At 49.1% G+C, this 20,627-nt stretch overlaps 6 protein-coding genes across 6 annotated transcripts; 5 read left to right on the forward strand and 1 right to left on the reverse strand.

The window, feature by feature from the left end:
* Positions 1-87: 87 nt before the first annotated feature.
* Positions 88-1,791, reverse strand: FPOAC1_009578 (uncharacterized protein; the record flags this gene model as incomplete). Its single annotated transcript, XM_044854002.1, has 3 exons — positions 88-1,009; positions 1,062-1,485; positions 1,560-1,791. 3 exons carry the CDS (start codon positions 1,789-1,791, stop codon positions 88-90), a joined length of 1,578 nt encoding a protein of 525 aa, XP_044706672.1.
* A 1,773-nt stretch (positions 1,792-3,564) lies between these two features.
* Positions 3,565-4,301, forward strand: FPOAC1_009579 (uncharacterized protein; the record flags this gene model as incomplete). Its single annotated transcript, XM_044854003.1, has 3 exons — positions 3,565-3,744; positions 3,808-4,219; positions 4,282-4,301. 3 exons carry the CDS (start codon positions 3,565-3,567, stop codon positions 4,299-4,301), a joined length of 612 nt encoding a protein of 203 aa, XP_044706673.1.
* Positions 4,302-5,130: 829 nt separating this feature from the next.
* On the forward strand, positions 5,131-7,092 carry FPOAC1_009580 (uncharacterized protein; the record flags this gene model as incomplete). Its single annotated transcript, XM_044854004.1, has 4 exons — positions 5,131-5,147; positions 5,201-5,236; positions 5,287-5,527; positions 5,725-7,092. The coding sequence occupies 4 exons, from the start codon at positions 5,131-5,133 to the stop codon at positions 7,090-7,092; spliced, it is 1,662 nt and encodes a 553-aa protein (XP_044706674.1).
* A 1,199-nt stretch (positions 7,093-8,291) lies between these two features.
* Positions 8,292-10,406, forward strand: FPOAC1_009581 (uncharacterized protein; the record flags this gene model as incomplete). The annotated part of the gene is made up of 1 exon (XM_044854005.1): positions 8,292-10,406. One exon carries the CDS (start codon positions 8,292-8,294, stop codon positions 10,404-10,406), a length of 2,115 nt encoding a protein of 704 aa, XP_044706675.1.
* Positions 10,407-14,565: 4,159 nt separating this feature from the next.
* FPOAC1_009582 (uncharacterized protein) lies at positions 14,566-17,036 on the forward strand (the record flags this gene model as incomplete). The annotated part of the gene is made up of 2 exons (XM_044854006.1): positions 14,566-15,237; positions 15,285-17,036. The coding sequence occupies 2 exons, from the start codon at positions 14,566-14,568 to the stop codon at positions 17,034-17,036; spliced, it is 2,424 nt and encodes an 807-aa protein (XP_044706676.1).
* Positions 17,037-18,288: 1,252 nt separating this feature from the next.
* On the forward strand, positions 18,289-19,721 carry FPOAC1_009583 (uncharacterized protein; the record flags this gene model as incomplete). Its single annotated transcript, XM_044854007.1, has 2 exons — positions 18,289-18,782; positions 18,839-19,721. 2 exons carry the CDS (start codon positions 18,289-18,291, stop codon positions 19,719-19,721), a joined length of 1,377 nt encoding a protein of 458 aa, XP_044706677.1.
* Between the last annotated feature and the right edge of the window lie 906 nt (positions 19,722-20,627).

A 20,627-nucleotide genomic window follows, 5' to 3' on the forward strand; every position in this document is an offset into this window, starting at 1 on the left:
GAACTCGCGAAAAAGGAAAAAAAAAGAGACAAAACTCCTTCCTGGCCATGAGAAAAATAATATGGAACATAGAAACCATTTGAACTTTTATCGGTGCTTGCCGTTGACGAACCTTGCGCTCTTGCCATTCACGACCCTTTGGCGCTTGGGAACACCGCTACCCGTTAAACGTTCGAGGATCTGAATCACAAAGACTTGGATGATCAATATGGCCAAGCGCAGCAGGAGATCCAAGAGCCCAACAAGAGGTCTCTTACCACGGCTACAAGAAGAGTCGGTATACTGAAATGGCAGCTTCGCACCCAGATGGTCTTGGGCGACCTCGAGTCCGCTGCTGAAACCGTCTTCGTGGAAACCGTACTTTGTCCAAGCACCGGCATAACTAATACCTCTGGTGTTCTGGATGTGCTTGAGAAGTTTTTGTGCCCGGACCGAAGATGTCGTGTAAATCGGTTGGGAGTAGTAATAACGTCCTTGAGTTTTAGCTGGTTTTGGCTTTCGAAGCGGGTTCATGGTGACCAAGACATCTCCAAAGGTGTTCCGGGGGATGTGCTGAAGATGGTTCATGTTGTATGTAAGCGATACCTGGTTTATGTTTGCTTTTCGTGATGATGGTGATGATAGCGTGAGGTAATTCCAGCTAGCCCAGGCCTTCCTACGTCGAGGCATCATATCCAGATCGGAGTGGAGAACCACTTCGTTTTGGGACGTCTTGAAGCAAGACATGATGGAGCGCTCTTGCTCGGTGGCAGAAGACTTGATGATATCGAAGGCTTCGTCGCCGTGGGTGGCAATGATGACATGATCGTAGAGAGCTGATGAACCATTCTCCAGATGGAGTCGAACTTGACCGTTGCTTTCAGTAGTGACACGCCTCACAGGTGTCTTGAGAAATAAGTGATTTGGAGGGAAACCCCGCATCACAGCATCGAGGTAAGCTTTAGAACCGCCCTCTATTGTCAACCATTGTGAACGCGATGCAAATGTCGATAGCAGTCCATGATTCCAACTAAGGATGTGTTAGTAAGGGTTTATATTGTCGTCAATTGGCAAAGACTTACAGGAATCGAACAAAGGTCAGAGCAGGGAACTCCATGGCACATTTGTCTGGACTCGTGCTCCATAATGACGCTGCTAGTGGAAGAAGATAGTCATCTCTAAATGCTTGTGAATAACCCTCTTGGTCCAGGTACTGCCCGATGGTCAAGTCGTAACCAATAGTGTTAGTGGGCTTGCTCTTGACTTCAATGTTGGAGATATCATCTTCGTCTCTACTTAGTAGATCGACAGAAAATTGGTTGAAACGAATAATGTCAAAAAGCATCCTCCACATGCGCGGTGATAGGAGATTTCTTCTTTGACAAAATGATGAGGTCAGGCTGGAGCCAGCCCATTCAAAGGCGCCACAATCCCGAGATACACTGAAAGATAGATCTGTAGGTGATGTTTTGATATTGATCCTTTCCAAGAATTGGATGAAATTGGCTAGAGGTGAATGAATGATGTGTGAGTTTCTATGACGCAAGGGCGTTTGTGTTGGGCGAGTAGAGAAGACTCACGAGATGTTTGGGCGTTTAAAACATGAAAACCAGTGTCAACTTTTGTTGAGAATTTCCCTTTTGTGAAATCGACCGTGTTTGTATGGCCGCCAAGCCTATCGGAAGCTTCGTAGACGTAGACATCGTGATATGTTTTGTTCAAGGCCCACAAGGCGCCAATTCCAGCAGAGCCGCTGCCGACAACAGCAACCTTTTTCCTGAGGAAACGATACGGATCAGTTGAAGCATTCATTGTTTGAGGGTCTGTCATCAAGAAATATGTAAAGTCGGTCTGAAGAGAAGCGAAGATTCAGTTCAATTCAGTTCAACAGGGTGCAGCGCATTTCTATCTTGAATGATGAGGATGGATGCAGTTCAGAAAAAGCATGTGAAAGTGGAAGATGCAAGAACTCCATTCATTAACGATGATCAATACATGATTGGGTAGACAGGATGGATGAAAAATGGCGGTATCGGTATGGCAGCCACGCCACAAGACGGTTTCGACCCTGATTTGATGACGAGGGCTGGCTGAGGGAAAGACTTTTTGAGGGGGGTTGGACAACTCAAGACTCCAGCACAGGTCACCATGACGGGGACTTACATGTGCTGTGGCTCCTCCCGCATGGTTTCGTATGTTAATATGTATGGATGTGTTGTTAAGCGAATGGAATAGCGGATACGGTATTGTATCCGAGACGTGGGATAGATAAGGAGAGTTACCGCTGCTACCGTTTAGTGAGAGATAAGGTTAGTTGTGTTGTCTTTTCGGTTCTGGCCTCGAAATAGAAAAGAGAGGAAAGATGAGGAGAGACAGTAGAGAAAGATCTACGTACGTTTACGGGAGGTAGTTTCGCCTGCCGACGGACAAAGAGATGAGCCTCTTTTTTTGCTGGGGGGCCTAACACGGGATGACACCCGTAATGTCCCAACGATTTGAGCTGACGACCCACTGTAGACTGCCTGAACTTTACCTGAATATGACCTGAACCGACTGACTCAAAGCTTGGAGCTGCTGCCAAGTTGGGACTATCATCAGCTTTAAGCTGGCCCGAGCTAGCTGACCTGGCGCTTAGTTACCTTAGTACCTACCTAGCCAAGGCCAACTCCAAGCTCTGCCTCTGCTTGCATGGCATACCCACGAGCCATTCAAAGCCATGAACCGCGTGGCTCATGCGGTTGCACTGCATCTTGATCTGACCCGGCTTGACTGACAGCCTGATCAGTATCGATTTGACGTGGCTCGGCTGATATGTCGTTTCAGCGATGCCTTGCAGCTCGGATTTCTCTCGTACACGGAGTACCTCAAGTTGATCCGTGCAAAAAAGAAAAAGAAAACTTTGCACCAAAAACGACATTGGCAGTTGCACAGATGATTGAAAACGCATTACTATCACATGCAGCACATACACAGGCAAAACCGCCATTATTTACTAAGGAAGGAGAAAACCTTCAAATCAAAACCAAGGATTTGGGTCTCATAGGCATGTCGAACACTCAACGGGACTGGTTAACGGTAATTCGAGTCACCAATTCTTAAAAGCGCCGTGCAAGATAAACTCGCCTTCGTCTGCCCAGCTTGTTTCAACCCGACGCCATTGACCGAAGTCGTGACGCTGAGCCGCTTTTCTTCACTAACTGGGGGAAATCAACTTTGAAGAGAAAAGAAAAGAAAAAGCCCAAAATTTCATCGCAAACATTTTCAAGATATACTGCCCACAGACTCTGCTGGCACGGACCATCTTGTCACGTGAGACGTCCACCCTCAAGTCGTACGCAAACAACCAGGCAGTCAGTACCTATTCGGGCCCACCTAACTTCGAAGGCTGACGAGAACGTCAACGTCAAACCATCAACCATTTCAGTAGTCCAGATCCAGTAACGTCCGAGAATTGCGCATTCGCCATCGCCAATCAATTGTAGCCTTGATTAAATCCTTTTGCTTCGGCGTGCGACCTTTACTACCATTTTTACAACCTTGCGAACCTGACAACCTTAACCCTTTCGCCTTCAGCCTCCTTTCACCATGTCGAACCCTCTCGATACCGACGCTGGCTCTGAGCTTTTCAGCTCTTACGAAGCTGAATACAAACTCATCCAAGCCGACTTGAATCAGAAACTCGACCAAATTCCTGAACTAGCTGGCGAGCCCCGAAAGGCTGCCATCAGTCAAGCCGAGCGGGCGCTTGAGGAGCTCGATGAGCAGGTCCGTCTATATGGAGGCGAATACACCCATCAGTGCCCAGATTACTGATATCTTTCTTTACAGCTCAGCGCAATGCGCCTGGAAAAGCAGAACATCCCAACCAGCTCCCGCACCAAGGTCAATCAGCGCTTCCGAAACTACGAATCAGACACGGACGCCGCTCGTCGCAAGTTGACCACTCTGTCCTCCGACCGTTCAGCGCTTTTCGGATCGCGCTACACAGACGACCCCGCTGGCTCATCAGATATCAATATGGAGCAGCGACAACAGTTGCTTTCCGGCACGGACCGTCTTGACCGAAGCACACAGCGATTGAAGAACAGTCAAGCCCTTGCCAGTGAGACCGAGGCCATTGGCGCAGATACACTGGCAAATCTTGGCAGACAGAGAGAGGTCATCCAGCATACCCATATCACAATGCTTGAGAGTGAGGGCTATGTGGACAGGAGTGTCAAGACACTCAGGGGCATGGCGCGTAGGTAAAGTGACCCACACAAACGTCATGGCAATTACGGACAACTGACATTGAGATTGTAGGATGGCTACAAATCGGATAATCACTATTTCCATCATCACTGTTTTGGTTATTCTTATTTTCGCAGTCATCTTTAGCAAATTTCGATGAGGCATCAATTTGGTTATCGGAGTTTTAGGCAGTCACTTTTCAGCTTGGCTTACGTACCTAGGTACGGGTTGACTATGATGGGTTTTGCGCGTACTTTCATTTTGTGAAGGAGTTTAGCAAGTTTAATGATTTGTAGATGTAGACCGATTTTGTCACAGTACCTATACAAATTTTAAGTTCAAGAAATGGTTGAATGTTTGTGAAACGACGCCTCATTGCTGATTTATGTGAATAAGACAGAAGAATGCCATTGTGCTATGAGGAAGCCATATAATGCATCAGTGCAGTGAATATGAATCAAGTCACTATATGTTGGTACCCACGTAAGGGACCTGGCTATTTTTTCCTCTTTTACTAATTTTCTTCGAATCCGTTGTCGAACAATAATAGAGAGCACCTTACATAGGTAGGTAGGTAGGTAGGCGTTTGCAGCTCGATCGAAACTATTGTGAAGCTACGTAACCCCATTATCGCCGAGAAGCACCCGAAGTTCAGCCGCAAACTACTAGCAGGGCTTCTCGAGAAACCTCCAACCTCTTTTCATTCCTCATCTCTCACAAAACTCTACCTTCCTCCGCACAACCAACCACCTTTCCCCATCCTTCACCTCACTTCCCTTCCACATTCACGACCAAGCTCTTCCTTCTTCTCTTCCACTTCTTTTCTCGCATACGTCGCATCTTGTCGCTACTGTATTTGTATTTCAAGCGTTTTCCTCCCACAAGCTCCCCGCGTGCTGAACGTGGCTTTTCACATCGGCGATGTCTGAATTTCTCGGGTATGCTGGACGTGGTCATTGAAGCCTGTCTACGCCCGCTTACGCAGCCACAGGTCTCGCATTTCCCTCATCTCCAAAAGCGATATTCGGTATGTTCCTGAGCTTGAACGCATTGATTGATGTCGCTGACCCAATGCAGCTACGTTGGTACCCTACATGAGATCAACTCGGACGAGTCGACAGTGTCACTTGAAAATGTGAGGTCATTCGGTACCGAGGGTCGCAAGGGCCGACCTGAAGAAGAGATTGCCCCCTCCGACCAAGTCTACGAGTACATCGTGTTTCGCGGCAGCGACGTAAAGGACTTGCGGATTGAGGAGCATCCCAACATCAAGGAGAACAAGCCTCCCGCTGTGCCAGATGATCCGGCCATCGTTGGCGTAAGTCTATTCCCTCTAACACCTTTCTTTTTCTCTCGTTCCCATATGATGAAATATTTCGGATGTAAAAACATTTATTCTCGGAAAGCGCAAAAAATAATGTCGAGATTTCCGTTGCCTTCCTTCTGATCGGGAAACCATACTCTTGTTTTGTTGCTATCGTGGTTGAAGACAGATAAGCTAACAATATTTGCAAGGCTGCTCGAGCTCGTCCTGGTGCTCAAGGACCTAACCCCAATGCTCCACCAGGACCTGGCGCATTTGGTCAAGGTCCCTACCCACCCAACAACTTCTATGGAGGCCCACCACCAGGCAACTGGGGTCGCGGCGGTGCTCCTCCTGGCCCTGGACCCGGCCCCAACTTCGGAAACATGCCTTACCCTCCTCCACCTGGCTGGTTCCCTCCCGGCCAAGGTTTCCCAGGTGGTCCCGGTGGCCCCAACCCTCCCGGCGGTCCTGGACCTTGGGGCAACTACCCTTTTCCTCCAGGCCCTGGTGGCCCTGGTGGTCCCGGTCCTAACGCGCCCGCCGAGGTTCCTGCCAACCAAAGAGCGACTCCCAGCTCCGGTCCCTCTCAAGACGCGAAGCCAGCTCCTATTGGACCTGGTGCTGATCGGGCCAAGGCTGCTACTCCCAGCGGACAGATGGCGCCTCCTACAGAGCCCAAGTCATTGGCCCAAGGCGTACGACAACCTTCGCATGCCCCGACACCTCCTGTCGACTCGAAGCCTTCAGCTGAAGAAGTTCAGCAGACTGCTGCTATTCTAGCGGCCAACGGGCAAGTCAAGGCTGAAGAAGCCACAAAGGCTGCCCCCACTGGACCTAGAAATCATCGCGTTAATCCCGTCATTCCTTTAACCGGATCTACTGCCAAGCCATTCTCTCTGCCAGGTGTAGGAGGGGAGTCTGTTAGTAAAGCCCCTGCGGCTGTTGCACCCACCAACGTTCAGGATGCGACCAGTGCTGCCCGAGCTGCTGTCGCAGTTGCTATGGCTCAGTTGGGTAACGGCGGTGGCAACGCCATGGATAACCTGACCAACAAGGTTAACGAAATGCGTGTCAATGCTGTCCGAGGCGGACCCGCTGGTCGAGGTCGTGGTCGTGGAGGACGTCCCATGAACAACGCCAAGGTTGTTGTGCCTGACTCTGACTTCGACTTTGCTCAGTCCAACGCCAAGTTTAACAAACAAGATGCCGTAAAGGAGGCTATTGCTGGATCTCCTCTGGAGGCTCCCGAAAATCTTGCTGTTGCTGAGCACCCCGAGGTCGCGACCACGGGCGAAGAAGTCCCCGTTGCCTACAACAAGACGAGGTCGTTCTTTGATAATATCTCTAGCGAATCCAGGGAGCGAACCGAAAATGGAGGTCAGAAGCCCGGCGGTCGCGAATGGAGAGGCGAGGAGCAACGCAAGAATATGGAGACATTTGGACAAGGCAGTGTCGATGGTGGTTACCGCAACTACCGTGGCCGCGGTAGAGGTCGAGGCCGTGGTGGTCGTGGCTATGGTCGCGGCGGACGAGGTGGAGCCCGCCCCCAGTACCCCAATGCACCCCCTCAACAATAATTGAATATTACCGGCGCTGTCGGCAAACATAATACGGACCTAGGCACATATCAACCGTGTCCTTTGTCATTCCGAGACCAAACTACAGTGTCTTTACGCGGACGATCACCATGAATCAAGCTGAAGCCTTGGCGTTGCAGGTCTTTCACTTGTTTGTATCATATATCAGGTTTCCGATTTTTGAAACGATTGCATTTCTACAGCCCTACATGGGCAGAACATGGGTTCTTATGCCGTTCTTGGGCTTGACGGATACCATGAACGGATGATTGGCCCCCATCAGAGCGAGGCCTGGAGTTAGGATTGAATTGAAAGCGGGTGGTATTGGAAGCGTGCTTCACATAGCAAGCTACAAAAGGAGTTGCTTTTGTCCTTTTTGAATTGCAGAATCTACAACACCAAGGATGGCCTGGTGTGGCCTGGCGCTGGCGGTTATGAAGACGAAGGACCTAGTTAATTAGGCGCACGATAGCTCATGACGCAAAACAAAAAACAATAGGAAACAGGGCTTGACAAGCAAGCTCACAATCCTGCAAAGGGTTGATGTCCGCTTTGTCTTCGTTATTTCAAGCTCAAAATTTGTTCATTGCTGACGTGAATGTATGTATGTTTGCATATATGACGTCTGACATGGAAGATCTTGGTGGATGTATTTTTTGTATATTGATTCCTCCACTGGTGTATCGCCTCTATCTGTTCTTCACGATGCCAAATGACATTTCCATCCTTGACAGATCCTTGGTTGTTCGAATCTATAACTCGCATAATTGATCTACTACATCTCCCTAGTTGAGCAAATATGTGGTTAAAATCTAGCATAAAGAAGCAGCTGGAATGTGGTGGAGAGTATCGCAACAGACACGGTTCTACTTTTTCCCACAGCCCACCTTGACCAGTTCCATATCAGTCAAAAGGCTGCCCCACTACCGTCATCATTTCTTGCGGCATGACGCATAATGTCAAAAGTGAGAGTACATTTTTTAAGCAAATCCAGACTCATCGATTCCCAAAAGTCTGATAGGGCATTGGTATAAGTGTAGGCGTATCCCTGGTCGAGTTCGCTCTACCATTCAATTTTCATCATTTCTTTGTACTATCCATTGATTGATACCCAATCCATTCGGTGTTACAACACTCTACTCTGCCCCTCACTCACCCTATACGAACACTTACATCCGATAAAACGGCGATCTCCCATCATGTCGAGCCGACAGCTTCGAAAGCTGCAGAAGCAGCGAGAACTCGAAGAAGCGTCAAATACTGTCGAGAAGGACTCGGAAGAGAGCGAGGATGACCAGTTGCCGGTTGCGCCCAAGCCACGAGTGAGTCTCTTTGCGGCTCTGGGTGGCGATGAAGAAGACGAGGCGCAAGACGAAGAAGAGGAAGAGCAACAGCCAGAGGAGGAGGATGTGAGCGAGATCAGGCAACCAGTCGCAACAGGGAAGAGCAAGAAGAATAAAAAGAAGAAGAAGAAGGCGGCAAAGACAAAAGCTCCCCTACCTGAGGACGACGAGGACGAAATCGACAAAGCGATCAAAGAACTCAACCTCACGACATCAAAATCCACAGACCTTTCTACCGCAGACGACTCAGCAGTTCAGACCCGTCGAATTAACGAATTGCTTTCCATCAACCCATACCATCTCAAGGTCGCAAACGAAATGAAGAACCTCTTTGGCAGTGATATCATCCAGTCTGCCGAGGCAGAGGAAGAGCAAGAACGCAACCGTCGATTCCGAGGAAACGCACCCCGAGAAGTCGATATCGAGACTTTCTTGCGAGGTCCTCCTGGCCAGCCCAAACTACCAGAGATATCGCTTCGCAGAAACGTCTTCATTCAAGGCCGTGAGCACTGGCCAAAGCAGAGTGCTGGTGGGCTTACAATGAAGGAAATTAAGAAGGCAGACGACGGTTCCTGGACAGAGTATGCCTATCTTCACGACAAGAACTACGACGCCACGCAAGCATTCTTCTTTACTTGTGTGCAGATTGGAGACCCCATGCGCATGGTCCATCTCCTCAAAGAGTTCCCATACCATGTTTCCACACTCCTGCAGGTCAGCAGCGTAGCTAAGCAGGACCAGAACATGGCTCTTGCGGCTGAGCTTTGCGAACGAGCTCTTTTCACATTTGGTCGCGTGACCACCAATGCCTTCCGTCAAAACATTGAGCATGGCAAGGCACGCCTTGACTTTTGCCGACCCGAGAACAGACAGTTATGGCTCGCGGGATATCACTATCTCAAGAGTCTCATCAGAAAGGGTACCTACCGTACAGCGTTGGAGTGGGCCAAGCTCCTTTACTCTTTAGACCACAAGGATCCCTATGGTATGCGTCACTTTATTCACTTCTTGTCGATCCGTGCCCGGGAGAGTCGCTGGTTGATCGACTTTGTGAACGAGCTAGAGAAGACGAGCGATAATCGTGATACAATTTACCTGCGACAGTCATTGGTACTGGCCCACCTGCAATTGGGCGATACTGCTCAAGCAACGGAAGAGCTGGAGAAGGGTATGCGACGAGTCCCGTGGCTCTACTGCGGGCTGTTCCAGGAGTTGAATCTCGATACACCACCATCAATCTGGGGTATCAGTGCCGATTCAAACCCGCGGTCGTTCTGGGTCAAGCTCTACATTCACCAAGCTAAAGATCTCTGGAACAACGCACAGGCTACCTCGCTCCTCGAAATGGTGGCCAAGAACCTTGAAAAGGTTGATACAAGCGTTTTACCTGCTGATGATTCTCCACCTGATCAAGGAGTCACTAGACTCATCTTCCTCGAAGGTCAGACTTCACTTATCGCATTGGCACCACAGGAATACCTAGACGTGCAACCCAACTACGAATTTGACCCTCTACCACCACCAGAGGAAGAGAATATCTTTTCGGGACACGGTACGAGATTACCCTGGGAGGATAGACACCGGGGTAGTACACAGAGACCTGTGAATGAGATCGAAGAGCGTTTGCGCAACATTTTTGCGCGTCGCGCTGCTGCAGCGGCTCCTGCGAATGGGGCGGGAGAAGGGGAGGTCGACAGCGACGATGAAGCTGCACTCCTTGCGCAACTAGATGACGAAGAACTAGAACGGGACCTAGCGGCTGCGCGGAATGGTAGCGACGGCGGCGTCCTTGGGGTTTTGATGCAGTTGCTTGGCGTTCAAACCGGGCCGACTGGTGAGATGGCAGATGAGGCTGATGCTGATCAGGACCAAGACAGAGAGGCTGGGGCTGGTACCGGTGCTGGGTCTGGGTCTGGGTCTGGGTCTGGCACTGACGGTGGTGTTCCAGGGGCTTGGCCTGAGGATAATTGATATTATCAATCTGGCTGACAAAGACAAGGATGGTTGTTGTTTATATACATTCTATTGTACTATACTTTGCTTTTTGCTTTGCTCGAGTTGACAAGAGTCGAAGCATCAAGTATCAAGCATATATCCAGGTGGATAGACTGCCTGGCAAGAACAACCATGAACGAGAATTCAAGCCCCAAGGTCCTTTCCAAGGTCCCAGAATAATTGATGACTACTGCTCATGTCATGGTGTCTTGCCCCTCTTTGAACTCCATCCGTTGTTAGATTGCCTTGGTCTAAGCGATCGCTTACTCCCGCTAGAAGATCAGGGCTTTCCTAAGCGAGCCAGGAGAGAGGCGGAATAAGTACTAAGGCATGGGCGATGGATAGTGAAGTGCCGCGCAAATTACCCCATACACAAACGCGAGACTGTCTGAGACAAATGAATATGTTGATGCGGTGCCGGAGATGAAGGGTTTCTAGAATGTGTGGTAGAAGGTGACGACTAGTGAGGCGATGGCCAATCGCAAAGCAGGAGAGTGGCACAGCATGGTATGGTTGCAAAGGAACAAATAAGATACTAAGTCAGGGGTGTAAAGAACCCAAATCCTTCTATCGAAGACTAACGGAAGATGTATCATTCTATTACGATTAAGAAACATGGACCATATACAATATGCAGGGGCAAACAATAACAATGTCTTATCTGACGTTGCCAACACCTGAGTAGATGATTGATTCCAGGATAGGTAATTAAAGAACAAACCGGACTTTTTTCAAAAAGCCCGAACCATGCACACAGTATTCCTCTCAGCCCTGTCTAGTGTCTAGGTTGCTTTCGACGAATAGAGATAGCAGTTCGCACAAGCGGACAGGCCGACCACTGAACAAGCATTCCTACCATGCCGCATTAAGCAACCATAATTGTAACAAGGTAATCGCGGCATTTTGGTTCATGAGAGGCTTAAGTTTCAAGGGGCAAGATACCATAGCATGCTGCTTTCCGGTTTGTACAAGCTATACTCCATAGCAGTAGAAAGCCGTTCGGCATAAATATACAAGTACTGTATGCAGACTGTGCAGAGCAGCCAACCAGAGATGCATATAAGAGAGATGGTGAGCAAGATACGGAGAATACCAGGGCCGTGTCCCAGGGACATGCTGGCCAGATCTGGTAATAAGTCAAACCAACCATTCATATCGCTGAACGAGCGAGTAGCCAGGGATCCATCTCGGAGCCGAGAAGACTTGACAATCCAAACCTAAAAGCACAGATCACGCCGTCGGCCGACTTGACTCCAATACTTTTTTTTTTTTTGGGGGGGGGGGGGGGGGCAGTCATCCAGGCGCGTACAGCGGTGTATTACATGGTATGAGCATGGTACATACTGGTCGGAGCATATGGTGCCATAGGGCAAAGTGTGCTCTATGGCAGGCGCATGGGTCGATGTAAACTATGAATTAGCGAGGTATTCGGTCTGGGGACATCTACCAGGGTGAAACGTGGTGGAGAAGAATTCTAACTTCATCAGTCAAATGGGCCACTTTGTTCGGGCATATTAATGCAGAAGGAAGGACGGTAACCGACGGAGAGGGAATACAGTGCTGAATGTTCGTCATCCTACAGGTCTAGTCTGAATAGTTGTACTCCAACATCTTCCAAGGATAAGAATTGGATGAGAAAAGGGGGGGAGACCATAACATGCTGCGAATGAACTACAACAATATCTCAGGCTGTCGCGTCTAATAAGTTGAGTTTGTGTCGTATTCATTCCATTGCCGGGGATTGGATGGAAATGCTTGCGAGGAGCACGGCTTTGTGCGTGCGGAGGAGACTGGGGATCATCAGATGGAGAAGACGGGTCGGCCGAAAGGATTATGTGTGAATCCGTCATGAACCCGATGACAGCAGGCCAAGACATGCTACAAGCTTGTGCTGCAGACTGATTGTCGCGATCGGCATGTTTCCCTCACCATCGTGCAGATCTCTATTGAAACCTCTCGCGCTAGAGCACAATCATGTCTCCTTCTGCGTCCCTTTCTCGGTGCTCTTCGGACTCCATGGAATGGGTGTCCTGGTTTGGCACGAGCCATGTAGCCAAGCACTCGATATTGAGGCCTCTCGCTGGTGACATTTATGGCGCCACCAGCGATAACAGTATGCAGAAGTATAAGTATAGAAATTGGGCCGTTCGAGGCTGTCGATCAATGATGGGCGCAAATGGCAGATTGTTAGCATGAGTCAGCTTCTATCGAGTTGTTGAAAAGGACGGATGGAATTTGGAATCGAGGTGTCTGGGAGATATCGTATTTTTTATGGTATGAGAGTGTTGAAGCGGAGGGCGATCGAGACCGTCTGTAGTAAAAGGTCCAGACTCACAGAATTTGCCCCAACATTTGATCTGAAGGACACTGTAATGATCACTTTCCCGTATCTTTCTTTCTACCTGCCTTCTGTGGTAGGTAGGTAGAGTCTACAGTACAACTTGCTAGGCAATTCAAACCGTTGGAACGGGACTTGTTTCTCCACTACTAGAGACCCATAGAAGAGAAGCAGGCCCGGCACCTTACCACAACTTATTACCTTATGTTAGTAGGTAGGTAGTTATCTAGTCTATCTAGTACATAGGTGGCTGTTGTCAAATTGCATTCAAATCATCATCTTTATTTGATGATTAGGTTTTTTTTACTTTCTTCTTCAACTCTTTCTTAGCAAATGATATCGCGGTTCCATCTTTATTGTCTGCGATTGATAAGCACAGTAATTGCACCCAATATATCTCGCGTACCATTTCTAGATAACCACAAGCAGTAACTACTGTACAAATTCACAAATCGAGATGAATGTGCACCATAAAAGCGATCGACAATGAATACCAAAAGGACCCATTCTGACGTTCTAGCCAGGTTCTGGCCTACCGACGGACACACACAACAGTGCATTGCCTACAGGTCACGTCTCCACTGAACAGTCTCCGTCGGTCGATCAGACCGACCCCCCGCTAAGCTAATCCTTCCAGTTCCAGACGGCGATTCCAGCGTCTCCTGTCTAGCATTTGCATGGAGCATCCCATGTCTAAGTTGTTAGGTATTTACAGTACTTAGTTAGGGCTCGGGTTGTTTATGGCACTTGTCGCGATAGCCTGAAGAGATGACACAGTGGTTGATACATTAGCAACCAGTCGAAGAGGTATCTCGCCATTCAACAGGCAATCAAAACATCCTTGATGAGCATCGTATAATAGGCACTCGACAGCCAATCAGTAGCCTGGTCCGTCATGTTCCCGTGGAATCTACTAAGAACAATCTTTCAGTGTGAGTTCTCTGCAAAGGGTCCAGCCCAAGGCAACGGATCCACTCCATCCATAGTAGAGGTACCTACCTACCTGCCTTTAGTACCACGTTCGCATCTGCACCTTGGCTCGCAGGTTGCAGGTGCTGGATCGCCCGACTCGCGCGTGTGCCTGTGTTTGGTCTTAGGTGGCTGAATCAGATGGGGACAGCCCAGCTAGAGAAAAATGAAGAACAAAACAGACATCTCTACAGTCTAGTTTAGTAGTTACCGAGTAGCTCCGTCGAACAAGGCAAAGCTCAACGACCCTGGCCTAGCACGTCCAAGCCGCCCCAGCCCATCCCATCTCCAGTACCTACTGTAAGTTAATAGTAACAGTGCCTACCTAGGTACCTACCGGTGTGGCCCTGGGCTGTCCCCCGTGCCCCGTGCCTTTTGGGTCCCATTTCCCGCGTGTCTGGTGTCTCGTCAACTTATTCGCATCGGGCTTGCCTGAACAATTATTCTCTGGCTTCGCCTCCTCTTCCTCTTTCTCCTCAACTTTGCCTGATCTCTCAATCTTTATTGTTCGTCATGTCCGTTGTGAGTTTAGTGCGCTTGCGACCTACCACTACCTACCTACCTAAGCCGAGGCTATCGTCGGATTCCTGAACCTGAAAACTACCATCACACCTGTAACTGAACTCAAAGTCCCCGAAGCTGGTCAGCGCACTCTCCTCGAACCTCACTCGTTGACCCTCTACAATACCGTCGTGTACTTGCGTTGTACCGATTTACGGCATCGAATCTACCACCACTTGTTCAGCTTGCCCGGATTTCTGGGTCGTCGAGCCTTTTTAACCGCTATACAGCCTCGGTCTTCTGGCACTCTGTCGCCTGGTCGCAGGCATGCCCGAGATGACTACAGCGCACTCAAACACCCACGATGCAGGTAGCGCCCCTGCTGCGGCTCCTCCTCAGTCCATCTTGACCTCTACGTCTTACGACACGCCTTTGTCGCAGACGCCACCTCACCATCTACAGCAAACACCTTCGCAAAGTCTCGCGCTCACCCATCAACAGCAGCAGCAGCAACGGAGCGTCAAGAGGCCCAGACCAGTAAAGTCATGTACCGAGTGCCGAAAGCGTAAACTCCGATGCGATCGCCTTTGTCCATGCTCTCAGTGCCAGAAATCGAACCGAACATGCAAGTACGCTGTCGATCACGACTCCGCAAATCTGTCAGAGGGTTCCGACAGCGAGATGCCAGAACCCGCTCGGCCAGCCAAACGCAATTGCAACCCCAGCATATTTAATTCGACCACTCCGCTACTAAGTGACTCGGCATACGGTCCTGTTCGAAACGGGGACGCCACAAGCGCGCCATCGTTGGAAGAGTTGTCGATGCGCATGGAAAGGCTTGAGAGACAACTTATGGCCAGAAGTCCTGCGGTATCTGAGGGTAGTGGGGGCAGACTTATCGCTGCGTCTTCCGATACTATACGAGGCCTGACCGTCAAACAAGGAGCGTTGCGAACAAGATATCATGGCCAAAACAGCCCTCGCGTCTTGCTTAACTTGGTAATGCTTTGATACTGTTTAATATGTACATTTGCTAACATTATTAGTTTGACGAAGCAAAGGAGTTCATGGCAAACAACTCCAATAACAATGCAGTACGCGAGGTTTTGCTAAACTTTAAGCGGTTTCACAAAGCTCTTATTGACGAATATCGAAAATCTTTGTCGCCAATCACTGTCTTTGTTGATTCAATGATGCCCGTACAAAAGCGAATGACTGACATTCTGCCAAAGAAAGCAGTATGCGACAGGCTAGTCGCATCATATGTTGACACTTCCGAAACAATCTATCGAATCGTTCATTTACCTATGTTCACTGAGCAGTACAACCTATTCTGGGAAGGCAAGATAGAATCCGAATATTTTCTCCCGCAACTACTCTCACTCTGCTCCATTGCGTCTCGGTTTGAAACGAAATCGAAAGGGCTTGGAAATGAGCGGTCTGAGGGCGTCCATATTCCAACAGCATGTGCTCTGGTGCGAACGTGGCTGGATAGCCTGAGGGGAAAGCAGTTGGTCGATTTTGCAGTGCTTCAGGTCGAGGTTCTTCTTGTACACGCACAGCGAATGATCACACCTCGGATACAGGACTCTTGGACATCGCTCGGCTCTATCGTGCGCATGGCCATGAATATGGGTCTTCACCGCGATCCTTCAGAATTCGAGCCACGGGTCCCCATCTACTTGGGTGAGATGCGCCGCCGACTATGGTTTACGATACTTGATATGGATCTTCACATCTCACTTGCCAGCAACTTGCCTTGTCTGGTTCGAGAAGGAGATTTCACCTGTCGACCGCCACGCAACCTCGATGACAATGAACTGTACCCAGATATGAAGGAGCTTCCACCATCAAAGCCTATCGATGTAGTCACCGACAATCAGATGCAGGTTTACGCCGCCATGACACTGGGGGTGCGGATGAAGGTAGCACACATGCTGAACCGGATCGACACAATTCGGGACTATCAAGAGATTATGGACGTTGGGGCTAAGCTCGAGCGCTTTCTTGACGATATCAACTACATCTTCCCTAGGCAAGGAATATTAAGCGATTCGCAGAAGAGCAAGCAGTGGAGGTCACGAGTCATCCTCGACATGCACGTGAGGCGACCGCTGCTTGCGCTCTATCGACCATTCGCGATAGGGGCATCTGACGCCCCGGCACAAATCTCCCGGGCTTATCTTCGGTCTTCAATGGTCATCATGAAGTACTTGGATGAACTAGATCCTATGCTTGCGCACTTCCAAGACATCACCGAAATGTACCACCAGGTGCTGAAGAAGGACATCATTCAGGCTGCGCTGAGTGTATGTTTCTATATTCGGTCAGCTGTGCGTCCGGCTTCTGATAGCTCAGGACTTGGTTCGCAAGCTTTACGCATGTCTCCCGATTCCTCAGACGACTTTCCCATTTATAACCCCGAGAACCTTGTGCTCTGGTCTCCTTCTCGACTCGTCAGTACCGTGGAGAAGACATTGGATCTTCTGGTTCGCAACATCAGTGGCCGGGATACCAAAGATGTGGTATGCCTGTTGGTTGTTCTGGAGTGTGTTTCCAAACCCGAGGTCAAGACTGAAGAGGTTGTACAAAGTCTTCGCATGATACTAGATCGCTGCTTTAGGGCTACCAACATGAGTCTCGACAGTGTTCCCATGGGCCCTGCCGGTGTTATCGATGGATACCAAGGGGATACATACAGACACCATGTGCCGTTTATGTATCAGCGGAATTCGATCGGAGTCCCAGCAGCCCTCAACGACTTTGACAATTGGCTGCTTTGGGAAGGATGGGAGTAATGTTCTTTCAAGCGGTTTGCTCGGGTATGATCAAGGGTGACTAAACCCTTGAGATTATTTCCTTTTTGTTCTTAACGTTGCCCCTTTCTTCCCTCTGTCCTGAGACGTGCAGGTTTTTTAATTGGGGCAATTGTGTAAACTGATTTGCCACACTGATGGCAAATAAGTATTAGTTGGTGGTATTATGCTGGGTCTGGAAAGTTCAGCAGGCGTTTGTTGAGGTTCCCCGTCGCACGGGGCATTCTGTTCATGGTGTCTCATGGTCATACGTGGCTTTGCAAGGCGCATTTGGGTTAGATAAGCGAAGCGTGAGCTTTTATATGCTTGGGACTTGTACACGATTGCCGGAGAATGAGTCGAATAGACGGGGCTTTGGAAAAGGTGTAAAGGAGATATGGAAATGGTTTGGATTATTAATAACAGATTAATGCCAAATAATACCCAGACAACTATTTTGGAGCCGGCAGGTCACGGTGTCCCTATATTCGCGGCTTCTACCAAACTGGGCACATCCTCGTTTGGTTCGTTATTTTGAGTTGCGTTGGAAGCGAAATGGCAAGAGGATTAATGTTTCAAAGAAATAAACAACTAGTTATGTCCTTGACTTTATACCTCGCAATTATCGTCGAAAGTAGACATATCATGGTGAATGCTCGGCCGATTGAGCCACGGCCCCGAGTCATTCGGCCGGTATAGACCAAATCCAGCGATTATCCATTTACTGATTATTTGAATGTATCTGCTGTTACCTAAGTATGATCTGCAAACTTGTAATTGTCTTCTCATCGACAGCGACATAAATATAAATCCTGTAGTTGTTGTCTTTCACGAGCAATCAAACTTCCAAGTTGCTGTTGACGACCGAAAGAGGCAAAGTATTCAAGTCAATGAGCCTCGGTATCTCGGTTCCTGAGCTTCCAATTCCCCCGCACGATGGCAGTGTCTTAGAACCTGGGGTATCGAATGCAACAAAGAAATTAATCTCATTTGACGAGAATTTGGGTTTGCACCGAGTTGTTTACTTGATTGGGATGAAAGCCGGGGTAGTTTTTAGTCAAATTGTCGATCCTCTCAGGTGGAACGGTCAGATGTTGCAAGGGAATATAGAGAGACCAAGAGGTGAAGAAGACAGTGATATTATGAATACATACATGTCCTGAATCTTGTCTCTTTTTTCCAACTCTTCAACAACAACTTTCTTCTCTTCAACTGGACCAGCCTATAGTGAGTAAGTGCTTCTATACTCTCAAATATGTCTGGCAACAAAAAGTCACCCGTCTACGTCCTGGGCGTGGGCATGACCAAGTTCATCAAACCCCGCGGCAAAGTCGACTACACAGAACTGGGCTTTGAAGCAGGCGTTAAAGCCCTTCTCGACGCGCAGATCAACTACGATGATGTGGACCAGGGCATCGCCTGTTACTGCTACGGCGACAGTACATGCGGTCAGCGCGTCTTCTACCAGTTCGGCATGACCCAGATCCCCATCTATAACGTCAACAACAACTGCTCTACTGGAAGTACCGGTCTCAACATGGCAAGAACTCTGGTGGAGCACGGAGCTGCAGGATGTGTCATGGTGGTGGGTTTTGAGAAGATGATGCCTGGTAGCTTGCAGAGTTTCTTCAAGGATAGGGAGAGTCCTACAGGAACGACGGTCAAGATGATGGCTGATACCAGAGGTATCACGAACTCTCCCGGCGCGGCTCAGATGTTTGGCAATGCCGGGAGGGAATATATGGAAAAGTCAGTACTGACAGGCATAGGCTGATAAGACTGACAACGACTGACCTTGACAATAGGTATGGAGCCACAGCTGAGGACTTTGCTGAGATTGCGCGCATCAACCACGCTCACTCACCCAACAATCCCTACTCCCAATTCCAAGACGTCTACACCAAAGAGAAAATCCTTGAATCTCCCATGATCCACGAGCCTTTGACCAAACTCCAATGCTGTCCAACTTCAGACGGTGGCGCAGCAGCCATCGTCGTCTCAGAAGCCTTCCTCAACGCCCGTCCTCATCTCCGCGAGCAAGCCGTCGAGATTGCAGGCCAACACCTCGCCACGGATGCTCCCAGTCTCTTCTCCCGCAGCGCAATCGACCTGATGGGCTACGAGATGACACAGCGAGCTATGCAAGAGGCAACCAAACAAGCTGGAATTTCTCCTCGCGACGTTCAAGTTGTCGAAGTACACGATTGCTTCAGCGCGAATGAGATGGTCACCATCGACGCTCTAGGCCTCTGCGACAAGGGTAAAGCGCACGAGCTCGTTCGTAACGGCGACATCACTTACGGAGGAAAATACATCATCAACCCTTCCGGCGGTCTCATCTCAAAGGGCCATCCTTTAGGCGCGACAGGTATTGCGCAATGTGCAGAGTTGGTCTGGCATCTCCGCGGATGGGCCAACAATCGTGTAGCGCCCAACACTCGATACTGTCTCCAACATAATCTTGGTCTTGGAGGTGCCGCTGTGGTGACTATTTACAAGAGAGCCGATGGACGCGCTGCGCCTGCCGTGAACTCGACTATGGTGGGACATAGAAACAAACTGGGATACAACCCTGCCGTTGTGGCCAAGGGTTTTACACAGGAGCATGTTGATATGGTGAGGAGTAAGAAGGCAAGAAGTGAGTGGGCGTTGCAAAATGTCGAGAACAAGGTTGAGGCGAGGTTTTGAGGAGTTGGTATATAATTCAGGAAGGTATTTGTTTGTTTATGATTGTTTAATTGACCGATAGCCATTTACCGAATTCTCTCAGGCTGATAACATAACTTCATTCACCTGAGTCACCGCAGGGGTATCATTGTGTCCAAACCTATTACTCGATATCAATGTTCCTCGTACAAAAATCGCCCATCCAAGACGACCCTTGGATAAACCCATCAACCATGAAGCTGTTGGTGCAAATCAATAAGTCCACACCCAACAATAGACCATCACTCCCAGCTCAGATTATATCATTTATATCGGGCCCCGGCTCGCACTACAAATAATTCGTAGGAGACCAAGGATCCTTTGACGTTTACTATGTGCATCAAAATGAGATAGACCCTACCACTTACCCAAAGCTCACATCTATCCAGAGTCGCCACTTGTGAGGGTCCCTCTCTTCCAGGATGTATAGACCTAACCTATCCGTTCAGACCGAGAAACAGCCGCGATCAAAGCTCAAACGCGATATCGTCAGATCATGTTAGATCAGATCATGATATAGCATAAACTGCTCGGCCAGATACCCGGGGATATGGGCGTACAGTGTAGAATCTACGCCCTGCGACAATCAAGGATGGGTCTGGCTGTGGCTGTCGAAATGGCAGAGCCTCATCTGCAGATATGGATTTCTTTATGCTGGCCTGTCCCTGTATCTTGACTCTTTCATAGGGCCGATCCGCCGGTGGATACCGTGGCGAGACTCTTTCTCGGTGCCATAAACAGAAGTATAAGGCTTCTAGTAGCAACTCGAGCGACATGATGTCGCTACAGCCCGGTAGACTGTTTGGTAGTAGTGGTAGATGTACATATGCGTCTGCAAGTACCAACGTTCTTCTAGAAGGATGCAGTCAACCCTTATCTCGGCTGAAC

Source organism: Fusarium poae, chromosome 3, assembly GCF_019609905.1.
Source record: "Fusarium poae strain DAOMC 252244 chromosome 3, whole genome shotgun sequence".
Classification (NCBI taxonomy): Eukaryota; Fungi; Ascomycota; class Sordariomycetes; order Hypocreales; family Nectriaceae; genus Fusarium; species Fusarium poae.